A 17,418-nucleotide genomic window follows, 5' to 3' on the forward strand; every position below is an offset into this window, starting at 1 on the left:
AAGGAGCATAAAATAAGACAATAAGGCCACTTTCTTTAGCAAGTACATTAGCATCATTTGCCAAAAACCTGCTTCTGTTTTCACTGTTCCCCGGGTCCACTGTCTCGAAAACATAATACATCTAATGTGATATTAATGATATCGATATACGATATAAGGAGAAACTGCAGGTGTTAAATAGAAAAATAGCTATTAGCTGCTGACATCACTTTTGGTTGGATAAATTACTGTAGTTTGTTTATGATGACACGTGCTAATGAGGTAATATATTTTGACCACCTCCAGTGGAAACTTATTCAGTGAATATGCATATGTGTATGATAATACACATATTTAGGGTAATTACTAGCGTTAAATCTATGCAATATGATTTTAATTGCTGTGCCATCTTGTTGTTGTGGGTTTATTCCTGCACTGACATGACATGGCATTTTCCCCACATGTCCCTCCCAGATTCTCTAGTGTAGCCTGAGAATCGGAGACAAGCTGGAGGCTGCATGTTGTTTGTGTGTGACTTGACTTCCAGTCTGGTCCGCACACATCCTGTTCTCACAGCTCTGAGACACAAGTATGAGCCATCTCCCTCAGGTGCGGTGTTACTCTAGCACCTGAATGAGCCGATCATTAAGCACCACAGTGGTCCCTTAAGAAATATGACTGTTTGCTGGTCGCCATGGAAACGGACGTCTTGTTTTGCCGCCTTTGTGAGAAAATGGATACTGCTGTCTCTCCCTCGCCATCAGTCTCTCGGCTGCTGCTGCTGCTGCTCCATTTGAGTTTCGACAACCCTTCCCACCAGAAGCGTGCTCCCCTTTTCGTCGACTCTAATCTCAGTCCGTTAATTTCTCCACGGTTGCCGAAAGAAAGAGCCCCGTTCACTTACCACTTATCTATTTAGGTCATGCCTGCGAGAACAGGAGCATATTCAGCAGCTTTCGACAGGGGAGGATCAGAGAGGGGCTGCGACTGCAGAGAAATTAAGCCTTTAAAAGTGATGCCGTGTCTGATATTTAGAGCAACTAATGAAGGGAGTCTGCTCGCTATCCTAAACAAACAGCCAGGCAGCAATTATTCCAGGCAGAGGAAGTGTGCTTGGAAGGCAGAAGGGAGGGAGCATTACCTCACCCAATGTGTCAACTCTGTGTGTGTGTGTGTGTGTGTGTGTGTGTGTGTGTGTGTGTGTGTGTGTGTGTGTGTGTGTGTGTGTGTGTGTGTGTGTGTGTGTGTGTGTGTGTGTGTGTTCACTCCTCTCTTCTTTTTGTGTGTGTTATATGATATTATATGATATTTATATATAAGGAGACATCATCCAGGTGCTGTTTTATTTTTCAACCACAGGAAAGACCTTAATAACTCACTCTGTTACCTTTTAATTTATTTATTTTCTGCAGAATCCCCGGCACCTTTTAATTACAGGCCTATTTTGGAGCTCGGCACACTCGTCTCTATGAGGATATTATCCAGATAAATGGCTGTGGGAGGTGCAAAGTAATAGCAATGCATGCAGTAAATAGCTACTATAACCCTGATGAAGACGAGTGTTCTAAAGAGGAACTACTCTCAGCTGCTTCTCTTTCAGTTTTAGATATAAAAAGAGTCCAATCTCTCGGAGCACCAAAAAAAGCCTGTTAGGTGTTAGAATAGCCAGACTAATAATCAAAGCCATCAAATCTTAGAGGGAGTTACTATTTTTTATTTGCCTCAAAGCATTAAATCATATGTACAGTATTAGTTGAATGTATTTTTTGTGAAGCTCTGTTAGCATTCACGTAGTTGTAAGCTTGGGTCTTCCATTGAAGAAAGCCAGTACAAAAAGGACACAGAACGGGATGAACCAAGGAAAATGCATAATAAACAGAGAGGGTGTTCCTCTAAAATCCTTCTGTGTTCTTCACCGCTAAAGAGATTCTTTCAAGCTGCAGGGTACCTGATAATTCATTCAGCCAATGCTCAAGTGAAGGTGTTGTAGTAAAATGTTCTGAGCTGTTTTAATAGTGTTATCTTTTAACAGTCAGTTCTCATTAGAATATAGTCCTCAGGTGTCTCTGACGTGCTGGAAATTTTCATCTTTGGCTGAGGTGTTGACGCCATCCACCTCAAGTAAATTCTCTACCAGCAGTTAAACATTTTACAGGAAAACAGGAAATAAAGCTGTGTATTGAAGCAATTTTATTTACCGTTCACAGGACAGGGCCACAGAATAGTCCAGGATAAGGTCCAAAAATATCTTTAAAATTATGATAATTATATAATAATTATTGATTAATCGTTGATGTAAATATAAAGGACTCATTCCAAGACAATACAAACACAACAATACTTTTATTATACATTGATGAAAACATAAATATGAACAATATATTCAGTTTGTTTTGGCAAAACCCCTGAGTTCATAAAAAACGGTATGGCAAGCATTTGCAAGAGAAAGAATGAGTTGTTGAAATAAAGTTGAACTACGTTGTTCACATTGTGCAGACACCTCCAGGGCGTCACTGTGGAGTTTACTTTTGGAATAGTTTAAGACGTGAAACATAAAACATTGATAAATGTGCATAGATCATTGGCCTTAAATGTTCTGTTTCAGAAAGCAGTGAGGACGGTTGTTAATTTGCAATAAGTGTCAAATAACAAAAAAAAGTGTATGAGAATCTCCTATCAAAACATGAATACATTAATGCACTTGTTACACAACACTACCAATCCCTCAGTAAGCAAAGTAAAAGGTTTTTTTCTCCTCCATCCATTTATGTTATTCAGTGTTTCTGTGATGGAGCTAAAGGCCAGATAAGGCAGCTCCGAAGTGTTTTCATGCACTCTCTCATGCCTGCTGGCCTGCTGGTATTGGCAGCAAAAAGTAACACATCTTGCAGGCATGGATCATTGGCTGGCTGTCTGACTGTGCATGTACATGTGCACGCGTGTGTGAATGCATGAATAGCTAGCTGACTCTCCGGCTGGCGTTCTTGCTGTCGTTGGATTATTTGGCAGCCGCTGGTTCACTGGCCTAGTTGCTCTCTGGTCATCTGTGTGGGCAGACGTGTCCTCTTTGTCCTTTGCAGACCTTTCTCGTGCTCATACTGACACACACACACACACACACACACACACACACACACACACACACACTTACTCACCATGGTGGCACAGCTACTACTGTGACCTTCTATGTCTCATCCTCTTTTGGCACCTCTCTCTCCATCCTTCCTTACTTCCTCTCTTCCTCTGGGGTGTGATCTAAAATAAGCAGTGGAGGAAGTAGATCCATTTGCTATTACCTGTATATGTGGTGCCACATAGTCACAATCATGATGATGTCACTCAGATGAACAGGTTTCATCTCCTTGCTGCCCTGAACCTTATTCGATTTTGGTGAGAATCTCATGGGCGGCTCATCGGTGCATCGGCTCTAGTTCTGGGATGTAATTTTGGGTGATACAAACAACAGTACATATTGTGCTTGAGGACTCGTGGCCTCAGTGGTTTGATGAATCACAACCATTGTTTGCTCCCTCTTGCAGAACGTGACCATGCCCACAAGGTGGAGCTGTGGATTGATTTTTGATGGCACCATGTGTCACTGTCAAGGTCAAACCTGGGTGGCTTTCCTTCCTGAAATCTTTATCATGAACATAGAAGCAAATACAACAAGTATACAATATATCTTGAAGGAAATGTACCAGAATGTATGGGGAACAGTTTATTACCTCCTATTTACAATATATTTGGCCTTCGTCACGCAGAGCCATATTTTGCAGGAGCCAGTAGACGTTGTACGTTTTTTTCTTCTCTGCTTTTAAATGTGTGTGACGAAAGAAATACTGGTTGGAAACAAAAAGGATATTGATTTGTGAACCCCCACCACAGCTGCCATCTAACACCGTTACACACATCCCCTGTCCCCGGCGCCAGTGTCAGCTTTACTGCTGTAGATTACTCTGATGCTGTCCTTGCTGCACCTCCCCAAACCCTCAGGGATGAGCCTCAGGATGGCCACATCAGGCCGTATTTCCCTCAGCTCCCCTCCCTCTACTTTTCTCAGCTCAGCACTTCTCTGCCTGTACAGACCATCTCAATACTCTTCCATATACTCCCCTCCTCATCTGCTCTGCCCCCCCCTCCTCAGCACTTACTCACACTCTGAGTCCAGCACAGCAGTTCTTTCATCTTTGGATGTCAGTGCAATAGTTATCCCACCACCCTGCACTATGCTCTTTCCCTCCCTTTGATGATTCCCTCACACACACACTGACACACACACACTGACACACAGACACACACTCTGAAAAGATCCCGTTTCCAAGACTGTATGGGATCTGGTCACTTAGGGACAGCGCTGCTCACCTCAGATGGGGTCAAATAAAGTCTGTCTTCATCATAGCACTTTTCAGCCAGGTTGTCTCAGCTCCTGTTCATCCCTACGACAGCTGTCTGTTACCTTACCTAACCTTGCCTCACCCTGCCTTACCTGTGTGGTTTTGCAGTTTAAAAAGTTGGGTGAAGTTGAAGATTAATATGGGGGTGTCATAAAGACACAGACGAGTTTAGGATCGTCCCTCACAGTACCACACTCCAGCACCAGCTGAGAAAATATTGAATGCTGTGGAGGCCAGAGCAGGACAAACACTAGTCAGATATTAGAGAGTTTTAGTACTGCAAAGAAAACAGCAGCCCTGGAAAGCAATATTCACAGACGACTGCTTCAACTTCATCATCATTATGAAGTAAATGTTCAGTCAATGTCAATTTTGTTGATTGGCGCTCATGCACACCCTGAATGCTAGGCACACAGAGAAGATGCTTTGTGTAGCTGAACACGTCAACAAAATTACAATATCTACAACATTGATTAGAGTTAACAGTTTTTGGCATAATTAAAAGGTGTGTCAATGTTTACAAGTATTTATACATAAGAATGTGTCTGATTTTGAGATGAAGGCGCAGCAATGACAATTGAAATGGAGGAGTTATTGCCAGTAATGGTAGAATATGTGAGTAAGCATAACCAAGTGACATTTTAAAATATAATCTTTACACAGTATGCCACGATTGGCATCCAGTTCAACCGAACAACTATCTCACCATGGTTTCCTCTTTTCATTGTACATTATATGCTCTTATTTCAGCCAGTTATCATTCCTCACAGAAGAAATAAATAGCTTTGAGCATGTCAACATTTGGTAAAATACCAGAAGAAATCATTACCTATCATCTTCTTAGGCCTCATGAGCAACAGCTCTGCGCTGAAGGACAGCAAGTGTGTCTTCACAGTCCTCACAGTCCTGTCTCATGTGAACTGTGTGGGACGTGTGATTGGTGTTATTACACATAACACCCCTTTCTCAAATGTGCCATACTTAATGACAGGGCATGTAAGACAGTGTTTTCTGTGCACTTCTGTGAGGGTGGACGTGTTATGACATCTGGAAACTGTTTATCTTAGCCCAGGTGTGTGATGCACACGTGGCCGCATGTGTGTTCCTGCTCCCAGTTGTGTTATTAGCTTCAGTACATGCATTGTTTTGTTTCGCATTTGTTCATTTCATTCAGATTTCAATCAATATGACTGAAGATTTTAGTTTTCACGCTCCTACCGTCAAAGTATCCTATAATATTCATTCTTTTAAAAACAAACAGAGGACCAGTTCTGCAAGTGGAGAAACACGTCCCCACACATTAAATCAGAATGCAGGGCATGTGCAAAAAGAGTGAAGCCAGAAGGGCTGCCCACATTCAGCAGGAGACCTTAATTACAATAAGTTTGGGGGAACTGTCTCACAATGGATAGACCATAACCCTAAGTCTGTCTTTCAAAATCTCTGTCTTAATAATTATAATTAAGTATAACATAAAGTCAGTATGTTTTAAACAGTTCTTTAAACTAACAAAATAAGAAGAAATAAAGAATTTTGTCACTAGATGTTCTTCATCTGGTAATGATAACATTAATTATTATTATTTTTACTGTCCAATCCCCAAATTGGCCTGTGTGTGGGACCCTGCGTTAGTACCAAGCATTACATTAGCAACTTTAAGTCAGCAAATGATGTAAAACTTTAGGGGTCCACTGGTGGCTGAGGGGCCTTAAGTAGCCGCTTTGTTAGCTTATCGAAATGGCCTGCTCTGATTGAGATGATGATGGTGCATTTTTATTTCGTTATTTTATTTCGGAGATTGCTTGAAGTGATAACATTTGTCCTGGGCCGAAATGAAAGTTAACATTGCGCACTCAAACATACACACACTGACTCACCCACAGGTGGCTGTGGCTGAGGGGTAGAGCGGTCGTCCTCCAACCAGTCTTCCCCATGTGCATGCCGATGTGTCCTTGGGCAAGATGCTGAATCCAGATTTGTTTGTTGTTTAGTGCTGCTAATAGATGCACTGTATGAATGTGTGTGTGAATGGGAGAACGGCAAACTGCACTGTAAAGCACTTTGAGTGGTCATCAGGACTAGAAAAGCTCTATATAGATACAGACCATTTACTTCTCTCTCTCACACACACAGATTCAGCTGGAATCTCTGATCGTTTAAACATTGATTTGTTTGGAATGACGCCAAAATATCAACACTGATCATCACATAATGATCCATGCTTTTCTTCAATGAGTAAAATATTTCGTCATAGCTGTGCTCAAACTCATCGGCCCGTCCTGCTGGCTTTCTTCCTCTCTTTCTTGCACTAACACAAACACAAACACACACACACACACACACACACACACACACACACACACACACACACACACACACACTAATAGTGTCATCGGACTGGGTAAAAACAACAGAATTTGTAAACTACTCGGTTGGCTGTGCACAGTGTGAATGATAGTACCACAGAGAGGAACAATAAATTACTGGCAGAGCAGGTAAAAACTGTAGACCATGAGGCCAACATAAACAGCATTTGTATAGGAACGATTCTGTCCCCAGCTTTTTGATCCATACGTTTGATAACTATATCCCTAAAACTATTAGTGGTACACTGTACTTGGTTTTAACTAATCTTGTGGGTGGAATACACTGCGCCTCTTCTCATATTTAACCTTGGAGCAGGAAGGCCATCTTGAATGAGTCACTGGGAAGTGGCTTGCTGGGAAGTAGCGAGTTGAAGTGCTGTTGTGTGGGTGAAGTTTGTTCAGTTTAAGTGGATGACAACCTGGTTAAACTCCTACACACAGTCCTCAACAGCTGGGCCTCTGATCTTAAATTTATCAGCAGCAGATGCTCTCACAGATCAGAAAATATGCTTTTTTTGTCACTCTTGAAACTTAATTTTCTGCTCCAGTCCCTCACCTCCTTATCTCAGTTTAACATTTTTAGATCCCTTTCTCCTCTCCTCTCACCGAGAGGCTTGTTTTGGCTGTAACAGATTGGCTGGCCCCCTCAGCGTTCCCGGGCTGCCAGTGTCTGGGCTGCTTGTGTCGGTGTGGGTCAGTAGCTGCAGGCTGTTTGTCGACTCTGAGACGGCGAGAGGGGGAGGTGTAGGGGTGGGTGTCAGGAGGACAGCAGACAGTTGTTATGGGCTCAGGCGCTCTTCCCCGAGCTTGTCACCACTACTGTACTGTAGCTCTTCACTGCTCTTCACTTCTCTATCGGCTCTTAATGCCCTCCCCTCCCACTCAAAATCCCCTCAATGATAACTCCCACACTCTCCTCTCTGTCCTCCTTTTCCCTTTTGTTCTATGTCCTTACACCAGTCACACTCTTTCATTGCCCTCAGCTCTATCTCTGTCTTTTTATTTCCCGACCACAGCTTGTCTTTTTTTAGTTGCTTCTGCTGCTGCTCCCTTATTGTTTTTCTCATCCATCTTTCTCCTATCCCTCACTTTTTCCCACCAGGTATAGAATAGAATGCCTTTAATTTCATCACACAATGAAGCATGGCGAAATTACACATCTCCAGCAGTCAGTCAGTGTCACAGACAGTCCATCCTGCGTTGTGCAGTCAATCCACAGTCAAAGCTGTCCAGCTAAATGTCCCCCCTCTCTCCCTCTCTGTGACTCAGACATCGCATGGCAACAGGCAGCTGGAAAATAACACCAAACCCACCACACCTGATGTTTCCAGCCCAGCACACACACCATCTGTGGCAAATAGCAGTTACCACAGTAGTTACCACAGTGATGACAAGGAAGCAGTTACAAAATTGCTTTATAGTGCATGGGTCAATATAAATTCCCTCTTGGCTGTGCAGCATGTGTCAGAAAAACAGGTTGAAAATTGTATCATTTTTAGTGAGCATAATATCTAAATGTAAATATCTATAAATGCTTCTTAATAGCATTGTTTAACATTTCTGCCATTTGTCATTACAATTATAGGTTTGATTTGATCTGCTCAGAGGGTCATAGGTAGTTGGCTTATTAAGATTGTGTGTGTGTTATTGAATGGCTCAACTATACAACGATGCAAAACAGCAACGTCTGCGTTCAGGGGCCCATTTCGTTTGTTCGTGGATGTTTTTCTGAACAATATGTTAATATACATATATTAATTAAACTCATTACATTGCATTAAATAATGTAACTATTAATAATGTACTCTTGATTATTGACAAAAACCAGGCCTCTTAATTTGAGATCACATTTTTACACATTTTACAAATGTATCTGGTTTCTTTAAAACTGTGCCCTTCCATTTGAAACTTTTCAATTGTTAATCCTCTGTTGACTCAAGGACTTGATTAGTCTAAAATAAAATCAAACTAACTAGGTATAAGGTTATGCAAAAAAAAAAAAAAGAATTAAAGCTTTACACAAATGTTTTTTCACCTAATTACCACGGTGGAGCTCAGACACACAGGAGGCGTATTCATTTGGCTCATAATCGGGTTCCTTTTAACCTGATTGTCCCGCTGTGCAGAAAATAACTGTTTATTTATAGATAATACATTTAGAGACTTGCACACATTAAGTTTGATGAAATGAGACACAAATTAGTTGCACCCTTCTTCACCAAGTGAACCAAGCTATTCCTGTTCAACATTGCTTATTATTTAGTCTGTTTGGTTGAATGTTGTTCAGAGACCTAGACATCACGTAGCTGTGTTTATTTGCAGGAACCAGAACAAAGTGGAATGCAGTTTTTACATTTTAGTTTTTGTCTTTAAGGTTTCTTCACATTACTTCCTTTAACTCCTCACCATAAAATCCCTTGTTACATGTCACTAATACGGTGGCTGTTCTTAACATACCTGTTTGGAATGGGCTGTTTGCTTGGCCCGTGGTAATGCTGGTTGCAGCCTTCTTTCTGAGACTGTAAAAGTAAAGACTGGCTGCTTGACTCGGTTCACAGAACCCTGAAGCTGCACCAACGCTGCTGCACAAAGAGCTGTTCACTTGTTTATTCAAATTCAACCCAGTTCACAGAAGCCCAAACTGGAGAATCAATCGAACATCTGTTGTTGAATCCCAGTCGCTGCTGCTATGGAGCGCTGGTCGCCTGTTTATTAATATTGTACGTATCATGTTGAACCAGATTAGACTCTGCACCTCTTTGGGCCCTTAACAATACATTCCTAGTTTTTTGAGCCACAGTCAGACAGACATTTCTGTCATTAAATATATATATTACTACTACAGTAGTCCAATATAAATGTATGCTCACATAAATGTTCTTTTTCTCTCCTAAATACAACAATTTCTACATCCACTCCCTCTCCACGTCCAGGACTCTGATGGCCCCTCTAAACCAGAAGGCGTTCACCCGCCAGTGTTCTCTGCCCTGCGTCAGTCCAGGGTGGTGTCGTCCACCTCCGAGGAGGAAGAGGCCCTCACAGAGAAGTTCCTCAAGATCAACTGCAAGTACATCACTGATGGGAAGGTAAGCTACGGTGGCCTGATGTACCCTCTTTTTCTTGTTATGGACTGACCAGCTCAACACAACTTACTGATGCAATCAAAATGGAAAACCCTGATAGTAGACCTACAGTCAAACTAGCTCCAGTTTGTGACCCTCATGTATTATCACGACATTTGAGTCAACCTTTGAAAAATGCAGGAAGTTTGAGGACAGACTTTTTGTCTGCTTTAGTTGTTGTTGAGATTTGATTCCGATCAGGCAGGAAGGCAGCCAGCTGCCAGCACGCACTGTTGAAACACAGAATGACATCATGTATTCTCTAGCTCCTTACGCTAACATCACAACCTTATCTTTAACTCTTATCCAAACCTAATTTTACCCTAAATTTAGCTGTCAATCCTCCAACAGCACACATAGAACATATCAGTCAGTCCTCACAAAGACGGTTTCAAACCAAAATATGTCCACACAACCATAGAAAGACGTGCACACACACAAACCATGAGCCATGGTATTGAGCTGCTGTTGATTCACTCCCAGGTACCAAATGAAAGGACTGAAGTGGTCAGTTCTGCCAGTCAATAACTTCTACTTGATTTAGGACATTTGTGCTCTCAAATGGATTTGGCCCCCAGCTGTTTATGTGACAGAGGTGCTTTTGATTATTGTTTGTGGTAGATAAGATAATTTGTTTTCATTTCATTTATTTCTGAAAATACTGATGGTTCTTTGTGTCTCCAAACCATTTCTCTCGTGTTCTGTGTTGTTGTCAGGGTGCGGTGAGCGGGGTGTTGCTGGTGACACCCAACAACATCATGTTCGACCCTCACCGGATGGACCCCTTGGTTCAGGCTCACGGGTGTGAGGAGTATGGCATCATGTGTCCTCTGGAGGAAGTGCAGTCTGCTGCCATCTACAAAGAAATCACAGACCCGAAGATAAGAGAAGCTGTCCCTGAGTAAGAGAAAGCATAGATAGTGCCAGCACTGTGGTGTTAGATTAAGACTTCTGTATGGAATATACACGTGTAATTATTTTAAGTACATTATACGCAGCCATCAAAGCTAACACTGACCTCTGTCCCCAATTTAATCCTACATAAATTCTTACTCTTATCGTTAGACATAGACAATTGCATGTGTCTCTTTCCCGGTCTTGACCTCACTGAAATGCAGCAACCTTGTTGTAATCTATGTAATTCTCTGATGCATCCATAATCAGATTCCATCAGCAACCAACCGAAATTTCATTCTTTTCCGGTCTTCATACCAAAATAAAAAATAAACGGCAATTACACTGGGGTTAATGAAGTATGCGTTCACCCTTCTACATTCTGAGCACTGACTTCTTTTCGCAGTAGGAAGCAGCCACTTCAGAGGATTCATTTCCTCCCACATATTTGTCTGAGTTGTTTGTTTGTTTTTACTGTGATTGTTTTAATGTTATTGAAGCCAAATTTATGCAAGTACAAATATGATGTATCATTAGAAAACCAGTGAAGTCATTGATTTTTGTGTCTTGTGCTGGTAGCAGGGTCTGGGCAGAGCTGTATATAGCTGGTTGGAGTGTTGCCCATGCAGCTGTTATTGTGCTGGCAAATCACTGTTATTTGTGCCAGGCCCAGATGTTTCCTCAGCTATGATCCATTGTCTTTGTCTCCTATGTCTCCTCTCTCTTCTCTCTCTCCCTGTCTCTCTCTGTCTAAACACAGTCGAACAACAAGTGCCTGCAGGATTTGATTCTGTGCAGCATTGTGGTTGTTTACGAGTGTTTCCTCTATTTGTATGCGGCTTCGTTACACTTTTTCAAAAACAAGAATTTCTTAATTTGTTAAAGCTAGGGTTGGTCATTCTAGAATAGTAAGCAAGAGTAGGCTACACTTTGAAAAATGCAACAGATACATCCCATCTCCTCATTGACTTTGCGGACTCGCTCGCTAACTTCTGGCAATTGCTCTGCTTCAGAAGTTTGTTTGTCTGGTTGAAGACTTATGGTCATACCTATCATTTCTTTCGGTCTGATTGAAATGATTAGTCGTTTATTTTGGTCCTGTGAGAGCTATAGATACTGGCTTTTTTTCTTTTTTTAAGCCGATGACACACTGGCTCCAAAACACAGCTCCAAAACACTGGATCTTTCATTTCCAATAATGGAACTACTATCTTTCATTAACCACTTTGTGTGTTATAAACACGTCTGTCAAACTCTGTGGCCCATGTGTGACTTTATGTTAAAGACTCAAGCTGAGCAGGCCAGGTGATTTTCTTAGACTCCACTGAAGCCACATAAGATGTACAACTGTTTTTACAAGCTGGCACTATAGAACAACTGTTATTTCAAATATGATAATATTCAGAATTTGATACCAATCATGTAAACAGCATTTTACATTTGAAAATTCCAACTTTTCATTATTCAGAATAGAGAATTTTCAAATGAAGTCATAGGATATGCTATATAGAGCCCATTTTAAAATTAAGTGTCTCAGTTGGGTTTTTTACAGCAGTTTGCGACACATCTCACATGTGTTTTCACAAACCAGCAGTTTGCAAGGCTGTGGTAGAGATGCATGCCTAAAAGAAAAGCCCAGAAGAAGAAATACTCATCAGGTTTTTCTAGGGCAATGAAGTTTGGAAGGGTGTTTTACATTCATATCTACTGCTGCATATGAATGTAGAAAATTAATTTGTCAACAGCTCAGTAGTATTGTTGTCTTTCTTTGAAGTGCAAAAAAATATTTAGTGTAAATCAAAGTTGTGATTGATAGAGCTGCATGTCCTTTCATTCATCTTTCCAGTGACCTGGAGCCTCTGCCAGTTGAGAGACATCCCTCCCAGCAGAAGGATCCAGAACATCGCCTGAGGGAGCCAGGGGCCAATGATAGCGGCAGCACGGCCCCACGCAGTACAGAGGGCTCCATCTCTGAAGACGTCTTCACCGAGTCTGAGCTGTCCCCCATCAGGGAGGAAGAGCAGGCGTCTAATGAGGACCTCCGCCTGGAAAAGTCCTCTGGCGCTTCTACGGAGTCTGTGCAGACCGTCACCCAGGAGGAAGCCACAGGCGCTGGTTACCAGGCCGCTGGCAGTGCTCACAGCTCGGTCAGCCAGCCGGAGGAGCACCCTGCGGTAAAAGCAGAGGACAATCCACCAGACACTGCCACAGAAAATATTAGCCAGTCCCCGATGGGGTCTAAGCAGCACAGTGTAGAGAAGCCACCAAGCACACCCACTACCACCAGCAGCACCACTAGCCAGGCCCAGGGTCCCAGCAGCAGCTCCTCTCGCCCAGGGTCCCAAAGCTCTGCCACAGACACCGCCACAATCTCAGCCAGTCCACAAGGGGATGCCAAGGAGGGGACAGATGTCTCCAAAACGGACACTATGCAAAAAGGCAAGGAGGAGAATGTAGAGGAGACGCAGAGGGACGGGACACAGAACTCTGCAGAGGGTAAATGCACCTTCTCACTAAAAGTTAGAAAAAATATTTCTTACATTTGCACATATAGGACATTTCAGCTGATGAAGCTGGCCTCGCGATCTCTTTTAGCTGCATCCATGTTCTTCAGAAAAGTATTTGAAAGCTGCTTCAGGATCACTGCTGTCATGTAGTTTTGTGATAACCTTTCGGTTTCCACTCTGCCTTGCTGCTAGTAATTGGAATATAAAGACGAAGGGAAATGGCAGTCTCTCTGTTGTTATCAGCTTGCTGGAGCTACCTTGGCTTTGCGGGGTTTCATGTAGTTGTTTGATCTGTGGCTTTGGTGGTCTGGGCCTCTCCTCTAGGCGATAAGCTAAAGCCTATCAAACACCAAAATGCCACAAACACGCCTTGAGCCCAAAGGGGAGACACAGTGACAATTAAGCCCAACATCAAAACATCTTCTGAAAGAACATTCAGAGACCTGTGATTTATTTCACATCCTTTGATTTCATGTGGATTTTATACAAACACTAAATTAGCCTAGAATAAACTTTCTCATGTATTGAATGATATGTTTAAGTAAAAAGGATTGGTAGATGTTTTAACCTGTCAACCGGTCATGCCAAACGTTTTTTCTATCCCACATTGGATATCAGACATCAAAGAAAAACAATCTTTTGGTATCATACGCACACACACACACACACACACTTATATATATAGACTTTTCAAATAGCATATAATGTCACATTTATGTGCAAAATTTAAAAAACATAGTACAATTAATTGAAAAAGTAAACATTGAAATGCTATAAACCCTGATAAAGGATTTTTTTTTACTTACCTCCCACACTTTCTCCGAGCATGTAGTAGCTTAATCAATATATTTTCTTTAACTTTTCATGGTTCAAAATACCTCTTAAAATCTATATTTAAAAAATGGTGGTTTAAGGCTTTTATTTATAATCTGCAATTCATCCTTCTCGTTTGCTGTCAAGTAACTGAAGTATGATAGTATAATATGTTCATTATCACTGTTTTTTAACACTAAAATACATTTTCATTATTTTTAAATGTCTTTCAGGTTCTTATATTTACCAGATATTCTATAAAAAGCCATCATAAAAAAGAATATCCTCTTCACTATAGAGGAAAGGCTGTACATATGCAGAACTTAATGTTATCCAGTCATTAAATTGGTAACTGGTGAGGATAGAATATGTTTTCTGATTGCTTCCCAGGCAACCGTTGATTTTCATTCATTTCTTTGTGGTATGAAAATCAGCTTTTGGTATAAACATCATCTTGAAGTGGCAGCTCATCCATCACTGCGTCTTTTACTTAACATTATTGTCTTGAGAGCCAGCTGCACAACAGCATCCTGTTATAAAAAAGTGTCCTGCAGCATGACGTTTTAAAACAGTCTCTGATCCTAACTGAATTACCACACTGATAACATAACTCTCAGCAGTGATGGATTACTCATCCTAAACAAGATAATGTTTAGTGAACTGAAATGAACAGAAAGCAGACGTTGCCTGCGATGTACTAACTCTAACAATAATGAAATAAATTATGAAATACATGCAATTAGTAATGGACTAAAACATCCTTTGATAATATCTGGTTGGCACATTCATTGCCTTGTTATCTGACCGGCTGTCACTCTCACTGAGTCACTCGTCTGTCAATATAACCCACTCAAGTTTCCAACGAGGTGTCTCTCTACCCGAGAAATGACAAATGAAGACAGTGGGAGATGGACTCGCCGTTGTCTCCCCAGCAATTATCGTCACACAGTGAGCTAGACTGCAAAAGCAGCTCCAACTCACAGGCATCTCAGCAGGGCTGCCCTTTATTTACAAATATTAGCACAGCCCACACAAGTAACAGCAGCAACTTCAGAAAAAGCAAGCTGCATTAAAACAGAACTGATGCTTATAGGAAATTTAATTTGTCCCTCTGAGCTTTGTTCTCTGAGCAGATGTATGTGATTGAGCCTGTCCTGCCATGAGCAGGAGCTGACAGTGTAATGCTACTGACACAGTGATCTCATTCAGCCTCCAGAGGCTGTGATATCATAGGATGCAATTGATAATGTATCGTAGGCAGAAGACATGCATGGTGCCACTACCAATTATGGTGTGCTACTCCATTTATTTGTTAACTGTGGTGTTTCTGCCACAAAATGACTCATGCTAGCTGAAGAGGACAGAAAACTAGGTCACATAAATAAAGTATTATTGTGAAGAGAAGACCCAGGTCATCAAGTGATGTGTTCTTTTATTTAACGACTGAAATATTCTTTCACCATGTGACTGTTTCTGTTGCCAGGTACAGGGTCCGCGGAGAGTCGGAAGCACCGTTCTCACAAGTTCCTGTGTCTGCGAGTGGGGAAGCCTATGAAGAAAACGTTTGTCTCCAACGCCAGCGCCTCCATGCAGCAGTATGCCCAGCAGGGCAAAAAGCACGAGTACTGGTTTGCTGTGCCACAGGAGAGGTCAGTACTGCTGCTCCAGCTGTCACTAACCCAGCACACAATGGATTTGATTAGAGGTCCTTTCTGGGACATCCTAAATGACTTCAAAATAAGAAAAACTTCCTAAAGCAATGATAACTTTTTTATAGTCCAAATATGTATAAAAAGACCCAAAATGAACACTGATCATTATAATTATTTAAAACATTTGTATAAATGAAGGTTTCTGATCCATATAAACAATCATTTTATGCGGTTTCCACTGTACTCAAGCTGGAAGAAATAAAAAATGAACTTTGGTACATTTCTACTGAACCAAAATAGCCTGGTGAGTAACTCTCACCCCAGCACTTTTTTAGAAATTTAAAACCAATCAAATATGCATCCATTGTCAGGTCCGACTCCCGCTGCGGCCTCTGCCAGACAGCAAAATTATTTATTATTGAGTTATTCTGTAGAGAAACAAACACACACAGTCTGTCTCCATGATTGAAGAGGACATTACGTTGACTTACATCCACAGGTTTCCATACCAATAAACAGATTAAGGTACCCACAAACATGAGTAATACCTGGACCACACAAACACATGCACATTCTCACAATTCCTGTGCTGGGGCCCTTTTGTGGCCCATGCCACACTAATTCTCTGCCACAGCTAGTTCTCTGTGCAGTTGCCCTTTAGCTTATGTTGTTCTAAACATTGCCCCCACAGAATGTGTTTCATGAACTTTTTCTGACCTCACTGAATTTTGTAACATTTCTTACCAACTGAAAGCGACCTTTGTTTGTGTTTCAACCAGATGCCATGTGGACGTACAGTTGCCGAGTCAGCGGTTGTTATACTTATTATATTAGAGCTCTTCTCGCTGGAAAGGAGCCACATTACAAGAAAATGTGTTTCCACACTAGTTGAGCAACATGCTTAAGTGGGGAATTAAATTCTGATTAATGTGGCACTACTAGCGTAATTTTAAAAAGTCACTGAAGCAGATCTGAAATTGATTGGACGTAGCAGAGTCATTGGTCTCTATTGTGCTTTTTAAAACAAAGGGCCAGAAATAGAAATAGTCTCATGGGGTGAATCTGGTCGATTATGTGACCTGAGTTGCACATCTCCTTTATTCAGTACATGTGTGGAGAGTTAACCAGCAGCAACACGCACAGTGCTCTCTCAGGCTGCTAATCACATTTGAATCTGACAAACAGGCATGTCTTTTCCATTTAGTCATTGTGCCATAAATGCTTCTTGGTAATGCAATGTGCATAATGCCTGAATGCAGTAAAGGCAGTGAAATCCCCCTCACTTCATCGCTCACTTGAATTTCAGAAGTCTTGCTTAGTGAAGCGTTGTTGTTTTCATTCACAGGTAGCTTAGTAACAGCATTTCCCACCTGGAAAACAAGTATGTGACGTTGTGATATTTGCTGCTCTTGGGGATGATAGCCTAGGGATATGACAGATTTCCAATGTAGTATTAAAAGACACAACTTTCTTGGCATTGCAAGAAGGCAAAAAGGTGTGGGAGGAATGATCATAAGCTATTCTGACAGACAACACACACAGTCCTTTTCTTCCGATGCTGCTTGACCTAGATGGGAGGCGACCCGCATGATGTGTCTTTAAGTGTCCTGGCAGTGGTGTGGGAAGAAAGGGAGGCTATTGAATGATCCATGTACAACCATGACCCTGAATACAACCTACTGAGTCTGCCA

General features: G+C 41.6%; 1 protein-coding gene across 9 annotated transcripts in view; it reads left to right on the top strand.

Annotated features, from left to right (window-relative positions):
• Positions 1-17,418, top strand: part of oxr1a (oxidation resistance 1a) — a 149,707-nt gene that overhangs the window by 120,454 nt on the left and 11,835 nt on the right. For all 9 annotated transcript variants that reach the window (XM_020091303.2, XM_069537353.1, XM_069537351.1 and 6 more), the window contains 4 exons: positions 9,673-9,825; positions 10,578-10,762; positions 12,602-13,251; positions 15,559-15,724. In XM_020091303.2, coding sequence (XP_019946862.2) covers positions 9,673-9,825; positions 10,578-10,762; positions 12,602-13,251; positions 15,559-15,724 — 1,154 coding nt within the window. The remainder of the gene's footprint in view (positions 1-9,672; positions 9,826-10,577; positions 10,763-12,601; positions 13,252-15,558; positions 15,725-17,418) is intronic.

Source organism: Paralichthys olivaceus, chromosome 13 (assembly GCF_024713975.1).
Source record: "Paralichthys olivaceus isolate ysfri-2021 chromosome 13, ASM2471397v2, whole genome shotgun sequence".
Classification (NCBI taxonomy): domain Eukaryota; kingdom Metazoa; phylum Chordata; class Actinopteri; order Pleuronectiformes; family Paralichthyidae; genus Paralichthys; species Paralichthys olivaceus.